The 9,221-nt window shown below is 37.7% G+C and overlaps 1 protein-coding gene across 1 annotated transcript in view; it reads left to right on the top strand.

Moving 5' to 3' along the window:
• Nucleotides 1-9,221, top strand: part of LOC111867368 (telomere-associated protein RIF1) — a 70,901-nt gene that overhangs the window by 27,404 nt on the left and 34,276 nt on the right. The window contains exons 12-14 of the mRNA XM_023857159.2: nt 2,472-2,742; nt 5,937-6,568; nt 8,122-8,294. Of these exons, the coding sequence (XP_023712927.1) occupies nt 2,472-2,742; nt 5,937-6,568; nt 8,122-8,294 (1,076 nt within the window). The remainder of the gene's footprint in view (nt 1-2,471; nt 2,743-5,936; nt 6,569-8,121; nt 8,295-9,221) is intronic.

Below are 9,221 nucleotides of genomic sequence, written 5' to 3'. Positions count from 1 at the left end.
TGTTTATAAGTTCATAAGAAACAAAACAGGCCTTTCATGACAGGAGAACGGAGAAACCTCTCCCAAGAGCAACAGGAACTTTGCTGCAAGACAGGCATATGTAACGATGACTTGGCGCAGATAAAGTCGTGTCTTATTTATACTCTGTTCTACTGACAACAGGCCAGCGAAAAATCTAACAATCTACAGCAAAACCATCAATTATTATGGGCGTTATAACGTAGGTGTGCAGCTGGACGAAACATACACGTCGAACCCCCCCAGACGATTTAAATCCCTGACGAAACATACACGTCGAACCACGGCAACGGGTTAACTATATTTGAACCACATTTATATTACAGTGTATCTGTTAGTATAAAAATTCATACAAACACAATAAGAATTCGTATTGATCAATGACGTAATTACAAACTAGTACCAGTATTCTCGTGCACCCAAAGGTGAACCAAGAAAAGGGTTGAAACAAGCAGTGTTACCACAACAGCTAATAAAAACAAATTGTAACAGATTTGATTGACACATTACTAGGCAGCAGCTCTGTAAACACTGTCCAACATGCAACAACAGAGGAGGCTGTGTTTTCCATGTCCACATTGACATCACGCACAGCAGGTGGCGGTCATGTTACATGTGTTTGTTGTATGTCCATGCAGCTGATGCCAATGGACTGGCTAGATAGTGATCATGTGACACTTGTTTCCTGTGGTGCATGTCCATTCCTCAGCTATATAAGTGAGAAGAATTCATAAGCTGGAGTAGTAGTAGCAGCAGAAGCATGCAAACAGGCAAGCAGGCATTAAGCTCGAGTACAGAAGAGTACAAGAAGTCAGCCTGTGAAGATTTAACGTGTGATTTGAAGAAGTTATGCATGCTATAGTGCATTGATATTGGGAGTATGATTTAGTGAGTCGTTATAGTTCCTGTGTTACAAATCCATGAAGACTAATGGAGATAATTGAAAAGAGTAGCATGTAGTGCTTTGTAGTGTGAAAGTCAGTAACAGTGTTATTTGTAGTTGCAACCTGTAAGTATCCAGTAAATCCAAACCCCGTCTTTTGTCACTGAAACATTTTAATTTTTATACTTTTAATATCAAGTTTTAACTATATCTATGCCACATTTAAATTAGAGTGTATTTGTTAGTGTAAAAATTCTTACAAGCACAATATGAAGTCATATTGATCAATGATGCAATTCAGGAACTACTACCAGTATGCCTGAAGATGACCCAAGAAAAAGGTTGAATCATGTAGCATTACCACCAACAGCTAATAAAAACAAATGTTGACAAAGTAATGTCTGTTTTGTCTCTTTCAGAATTATTGTTGTATAGACTGTCCTATTATGTATCATTCATGTTAGACAACAGGAAGCATACCATAAAGGTTGTAAACTTCTTTCTAGGTTTGTACTGAATTCATTCTAGGCCTTAAATGTTTTCATATCTGCCGTACTTTCTTTACTGATTAATTCTAAGAAGCAAACTCTTCTTGAGATAATGACAGTTGCTCAGCCAGTCAAGATATTTTCTGTGCTTTATGGAACGCAAAGATGCATTACCATGTTAACAAGAGACTGCCACTGGGTGTGTTCTGAGTCACATGAAATCAGTCCACACTGTCCCGTCCTATTTCTTTGAGATCCATTTCAACATTTTCCTGTCTGCACCTAGGTCTTCTAAGTGGTTTTTTTACCTTCTGGCTCAGCTTCTAAAACTTGCATGCATTTCTCTTCTCTCCCTTGTGTACTACATGCTGTTCCTGTCTCATTCTCCTTGATTTGATAATGACACTAATGATATTTGTTGTGTACAAATTTTGAAGCTTCTTGTTATGTATCTCTCTCCAGCGTCCAGTTGCCCCCTACCTGGTGGATACCAATAACCTCCTCACTACCCTGTTGTCAAGTGAGGGGTAAGAAAGAGAGTGCGTGGAGACTTGTGTGTGTATCTGTGCACGTGTGCTGGCATATGTGTGTAATTGTAAGAACAGTGTTCCCCTGCACCAGCGATGAGCAACCTACAGCCAACCTGGCCCTTCAGAATGAAGTTTGTTGACATGTGTAAAAATCACTGAGTAAGAAAATCATATAGTTACTGGGATGTTTTAGAGGCAACTGTTGCCTCCATCTTCATGGTGGAAGAGTAAGCTTTTGACCCTGAAGATGGAGACAGCAGATCCCTCCGAAACATTGGCAATGATCTGCCAGTCTACATGGCATCACATCTCAGCTGACAATGATCAACTGCTGTCAGAATGTGAAATCATGCAAGGAAAACGCGCAAAATTAATTTTTACATGACTGTTAACTTTACTATGTAATATTTTTGTATTCTCTAATTCATGAAAACATTTGTAACCATGGGGTGCCCCATATGGTATTCCCTGTCACAAAAATAATACATATTGTGATATGTAAATTGTAAAGTTGTGGTTAGTTGTTGCTGTCATGTGTCTTTTGATTCTCAGACTATGGAGACATTGTCTGTGTGGCTCGATCTGTATAAATGCTTCCACCAAGCTGCACTTCGTGATGTGCCAACCTTGGATGTCAATGAAATATGTGAGACCATGTCCATGAAAATTTGTCAAGCCCTGGGTAAGCATTGTCCCACTTCTGCAGACCAGGCCATGCCACTGCTCAAAGCTGTGCAGAATATTGTCATGATGATCCCATTTAGTGACATCTGTGGAACTCAGCAGTCATCAAAAAGAAAATCCAGATCCTCTCTTCTGCCAGGTAAGTATTCCTCAAATTTAGTAAATTAGAAACTTGAAAAATTTAGTGTTCCTGCATAACATAAAATTTTTTCCAGTCCCAATTGACATGTAATGTAAACACTGTAATTTTCCTGTATATGTTTAAATTTAATAAATAGCCAGCATGTAGTGTGAAAAATTGTTGCTGAATTAGAACTTGTGCCTTGATATGATATTGTGGTCAAAACAGTGATAGTATTCACATTTTCTATGTGCTGGAGATTGCTAACCACTTTGTCAAGTGATGTCACACATTAAACATGCACCAAAACCACACCTTTCAGGGCTTTTCGGCTTCTTGCTTGAGATTTTATCGGTGTTCTCTTCACATATTAACAGTTATTTTATAAATTGGTTTTGTTATGTTGATTATGTAGTTGTATTTATTTATGTAGAAGCAGTTTCTTAAAGTACTTACATAAAGCAATTAATTTATTCTCTGCTGTCACTACAACTCTGTGTGTGCCTTGCCTCCATGGTTTTGCAGCAGGAAATTTTTCTTGGATGTGGTCATTAGCCCCACACCCAGCCTTTGACATGGAGGACCAGGGGCTACACTTTGTCTTGTCCTTATACTGCGATCTGTCAGGCTTGTGGTCCTGCCAGCGTAGCTGTTTGAGTCATTGGGGTATGCATTAAATAGGGATTTCACTGCAATGGAATTTGAGTTTGAAGGACTGAATAAATACACCATTCTCATCTCAAGTTCATTGAAGCTGCATATTATATTGTGACATGTAGACCCACTGCCAAGTAACATCTGTGTAAACAGGCAACAATACAACAGCCATTGCTAGGGAACAGATGTTTTCTGTATTTTCTGTTCTGTGGCTGTGTAATTAGGACTAGTAGTTCCACTGTGATAGTGTCAGTTGAGAGTTATGAGAACTGACAAGCTGGTAGCTAAGGCCAGGGACAGTTCAGGAACCCAGAGGAATGGGAATGTCTGCCATTGGAAGCCACTACCAAGCAATGGCTAGAGAAGACAGAAGTCTTTATGTGTCTTTGGAATGTATGTCTTCATGAGACTGTCATAATTATTTGAAGTTACAAGTGTAAGTGTCCAATAAATCCAAACCTCATCTGTAGTCATACTTAACCATGTGACAATACTGTGATTTGGCACCGTATATATGTGGTGTTAACCAACGTTTCGGAGGAACGTATCGCCTCCATCTTCAGGGTAGAAGAAAAAAATATAAGAATCTGCAAGCAAAGAGACCGTGAGCTGTGTATTTTTCCACAGTCTGCTTTTACCGGTTCTCACGGTCTCTTTGCTTGCAGATTCTTATATTTTTTTTCTTCTACCCTGAAGATGGAGGCGATACGTTCCTCCGAAACGTTGGTTAACACCACATATATACGGTGCCAAATCCCAGAAGACTGCTTTCTTCATAGTCACCGCCGTGAAAGCCTCAAATCTTACAATATCATTATACTTTTCCATGTTCTTTGTTCAGTGCATTGGTGGTTGTATGTGCAGCATCAGTTCACAAACATGTTACTCTGATTGCTTTGTTCAAATGATGGATTCAGTCAGTTGCTCCTAGTAGGTAATTTACCTTGCACATGATCAATGATTAGCTAGGGAGACACCAGTGCTTTTCTACATGAGCTACAGAAAATCATTCCGGTGTTGGAAGCAGTGTGGCACATTGGAAATACTGCACCCAGGGTACAGTAATTAAATACATGTTTCTGAAGACTCTTTGATGAATGTGTTGTTGCAGTTCTTTCTCTTGATTTCTTCATACAATCATATTTTTCAATTTTATGGTTATGATTATATCTACCAAAAAGGAAATGAGTACAGTAAAAGAAATTTGTGCAAGATTTGACAGACTGAAACACGGCAATTCAAAAGCTAGTTTGTTTCATGAGTTTGATGTTCCTGAAGGAATAGTTGATGGATTGGTTGATCAAGGAGATACAATCGGTCTTGATAGAAAAAAATGCCAGATGTAGTGACGTATGTGAAGTTGATATATATTTGATTGCATAGTTTTTACAGTGAAGGCAAGTCAATGTCGGCCACATCTGCAGGCACAGGTGGTTAAATTTCATAAGGAAATCAGCAGTGCTGATGAATTTAATACATCTGATGATTGGTTATTGAGATGGAAAATTCATCATGGGGGTAATGGGAGACATGCAGAAGTAGAATGTCATTCTGACAGTGCAGCGGCCAGAGGAGTCTGTGGGACATATTGAAGATGATTGAGCGTGAATACAGTGAAGACCAGTTGTACATTTGTGATGAAACTGCACTCTACCATAGAATGCTTCTAACCAAGCTGCTGGATATCAATATGTCAGCAGATAAATACAGTATGAAAATGAGCAAAGAAGGGTGATGTTGCTGTCGTGCACAAACAAAATGGGATGCCACAAATTGAAGTATGTGTGTGTTGTAAAAAACCGAAGTCCTCTTTTTCAGGTCCATTAACATCGTATCTTTGTCATTTGTAAAAGCAGCAAGTACATCTGGATGACTCAATGATGTTTTCCTCTTGTGGTTCAGTGAAGATTTAATGTCAGTATTAATTAATTACCTATATTGATGAAAACTATGAAAAGCTGTGCTTTCTCTGGATAACTGTCATGCACATTTCCCTTTTGAATCTCTGATATCAAAAGGGAAAAAAAAATAATAGTGAAGTCTTTACCAAAAAATGCTACAGCGCTTTTTGAACCCTTGGAGCAAGGCATTATTGGAGCTTTTAAAGCCTGTTACCGATGGTCATTGCTTGCAGATGTCGTTAACTCAGAGATGCAAGTTCCATAGTTCCTGAAAGCAGTTACATTTAAGAATGTGGCCTACAATATCAGATTGGTACAGAAAACATTAGTTTTAGGACAATTAAAAGTTTCTGGTCAAAATGCATCACTACAACAGAAGTGTATAATCCAGGTTTTACTGTATTACATTTCATTTTATTATGTAAAATATTTACTTTAATTTATGAAGAAATAAATAATTTTTCTATAAGTAAAAAAAAAGTCATGACTTTTCCTTCCTAAACCATTATGCATCATACAAACCAGAAAATACAGTATTTCACTGCTGAAGGCGGTATTCTGGAAGCAGCTGTAAGGTATGCCTTCTGTTTCGCAACCTTGAAGCTGTTGTGTATGGTGGCAGTTTTCAACGAATATTTTTTCTTATCGTTTCAGATAGGGGACGAGCATCTAAGCCAACAAATTATATTACAAATACGATGAATCTTGTGGTGAAGGTGTCCCAGTTGTTTCCTGCCTTTGAACGCTCAGGTGAATGGTACAACACTGTAGGCATCCTCATAATGAGCTGCTTGGAGACATTATTTAAGAACATGAAGGCAGCCAGTGTTGCAGCTGCAATTCCAGTGGTTTCTAATCTGTCAGATTCCGTTCTTTCTCTCCTACAAGCAAACCCGCTTCAGGATGGAACTGCCAAGTTTTGGGATGAGTCATTGCATCGAGTGTGGAAATGTTATTTTACTTTCATTGAGACTTATTTGCACCAAAAGTCAGTGAAGGACTTTCTTGGTTGGATGTCAGCAATATTGGAAGTTGGTTTCAGGCATCCACTTCAGGAAATTCGGAACATAACAGTAACATTTTGGGACAATGTAGTTGTTCCTGCATTTGTCATAGACAATACTAATGTACCCAAAGTTCTGAAGGAAGCAAGAGAAAAATGTGGGAAAACACCAGATACATCTTGTGTTGTGCCTCATATCACCACAAGTCAACTGGATGATGAGGTCGAGCCACTCAGCACAGTTCCTGTTGCACTGTTTGCATTACCTGAAGAAACTAACAAGGTTTGTATACTAAAGTTGAAACAGGCAGCCTATTGCTTCTCATCTGCCGAGTACTGAAGTGTACTATGTGTCAGCATCCTTTGCTGGGAAAGTGGGCTTGAAATTTGGAAATGATCTGCTGTTTAAATGTGACTTAGAACAAGGCACATTCTGAAATCCCACACTTGCAATTAAGGTAAACTTATGGAAATGTGTGGAGTTATTGCAACACAGTATGGAGAATCACAAAAATGCATTATCTCATTTTTGCCCAAAAGTGGAGTTAGAACACTCCAGTATTCAGGCAACAGTATATTCCAAGCATCTTAACTCTTAAGATTTTATTTCTAGAATTCTCAGAGAATGGATTTCTTTATTCGAATAAAGTATGTGACAAGTGGTTGATTCACATACAAATATCATGTTGGACATTGTCCATTTTGTGAGATATGTTTGACATAAAGTGTCACTAAGAACACTGTTTATGAGACATACCCCAGACAATGGACGGTGTCCTTATTCATATAATGTCATTGGAGACTGTCCCACCTTCATAATATAAACTCCCTGTCAGCAGTAATACCAATGTGAACCTCTGAGGTGGAACTATTGCTGTCACCATATACTGAATGTTCATGGGGTGGTAGGAAAAGTATGCACTTGTTATTAAGGTAATTTTGGAGAGGGAAGAGAAAGTAACACCCAAGACAAATGCACAGGTTGTCATTTACATTCCCTACAGTATGGACAGTACTTTGTAAGATGAGGCACCAACTAAAGAATTAACATTAATTTATTACATCTACATCACGAGCCTCCTATACAATCTTATAATATACAATATTCCAATTTGTCCATGGGAACGCAATGAAATTACAAAACCAGTGACTGATTCGATGATATAAAACATCAATCTAAAATTTTATTCTTGTTTTATACTATAACTTCTGTTTTATATAATCTGATTTATTGTATTCTTTATGTCTTTAATATGATTAATAGTATTGTATCCAATTTTAATAGTACTGCAGTTCAGTGGTGTATATATGTTAACCATGTATTTGCCTGATGATGGCTGTTGATAGCCGAAACTAGGCACTGATCTTGATATTTGTTGTGTTGTGATGGTTAATAAAGAGGTTATGTATTGTAACACAACAGGATGCATGAAATGAAAATTAGGTTATTTGTTTCATGACAATTGATAAATGTAACGACTTATTTGTCAGTTTATGTACCAGTGCCTAAAATGATCATATTGTTTGCAACCCTGAAATTCACCAAACCATAAAAAAGTGTTATTAGCCTATACCAGCCTTGCAATGCAGTTTTGCAGTGGTGCTTGCACATGGTCTAGCTGGCCAAGCATTGCATTTTTTCAGTGCTACTACCATTACTCCCCCAAACTAGAAGCCCTCTGCCAGCCATATAATACCAAAGCACGGAATATCCCCTATTCATATACCATAAACTGTTAATATATAGTAATTTCTATTATTCTATCTTGCAGACTGATTGTATATCAAGTTGTATTGTCTTAAGTTATATTTGCATATGATTTTGAATGGTTTCAGCAAAACAGACATTGCCAATCCTTACTTCAGCAGCTGCAGGATGATGGTCATATTTTGACAAAACACCAGAAAGAAGTTTTCAGACGCAGAAAAGATGATATTCCTGAACTATACAGCAGCAGTATCCAGCCTGTACAAGAAGACTCCATTATTTCTGAGAGTTCCCAAGATACGTGAGTGGACCATGTAATATTCAGAGCATGCGAACTGTGAATTGTATGAAAACGTGTATGTATGACACAGTCCGTCAATAATACAACAAATTGTTGCTTTTTCTTCCACTTATACTTTAACACAACATGTTTCAGCCTTAGATTGCCATCTTCAGGTGTCTTAATATATTAAAACTGCTATATTGCATTAATGTGCACTAAAATCAGAATCAGAAAAAGAACAATTTGTTGCATTATTGACAGACTGTGTTATACGTAGACGTCTTAATATGTCTTGCAACAGGATGATTAAATACAGAATTGTGAATTGTGTGAATTTGGAGGCATGGTTGTAGGAAGGTTCCTTCCTGCCAGTGATAACATGAATGTTGAAAGTATGGGAGCCCTGTGTGAATTTCATCTCAATTGCTTATAGCAGAGTGTGATTGTTCACCATCTTTGCGTCTCCTGCAGTATTTCATGCTCTTTATATTTATTTCCTCCTGTTATTACTTAACATATTCATTTTCATAAGAGTTTTCCTGTATTTGAAGAACATTCTCCCACTAATCTTGTTTCCTCATTTCATCCTATTGTATTTGATGGCCATCACTCCTAGAATGGTCATTTATTTGGGGAATGTAGTCTTTCTGCATCATACTTTGGAGTTACATGTCTTCTGTCCATACAATGGAGGCTCTATAATGTTTGCCTTGGGGAATGGATTTTTGTACATGAAATCAAGAGACATCTTAACTCTTTGACTGGCACGAAGGGTATTTAAATCTCACCCCTGTCCTGGCAGGCCCTTTAAACCTCATGTCGCTAAAATGCATGTAGTTACTTTTTCCTAAACAACTTCAACAAAAATTGGTTTTTAAAAACGAAATTTTTAGGAACTAATTAATATACAATATTTTATGCAATAAATGCTTTTCCACACCTCTT

The sequence above is a fragment of the Cryptotermes secundus genome, unplaced genomic scaffold (assembly GCF_002891405.2).
Source record: "Cryptotermes secundus unplaced genomic scaffold, Csec_1.0 scaffold278, whole genome shotgun sequence".
In the NCBI taxonomy this organism is placed as follows: domain Eukaryota; kingdom Metazoa; phylum Arthropoda; class Insecta; order Blattodea; family Kalotermitidae; genus Cryptotermes; species Cryptotermes secundus.
This window is presented reverse-complemented; position numbering and strand designations above follow the sequence as displayed.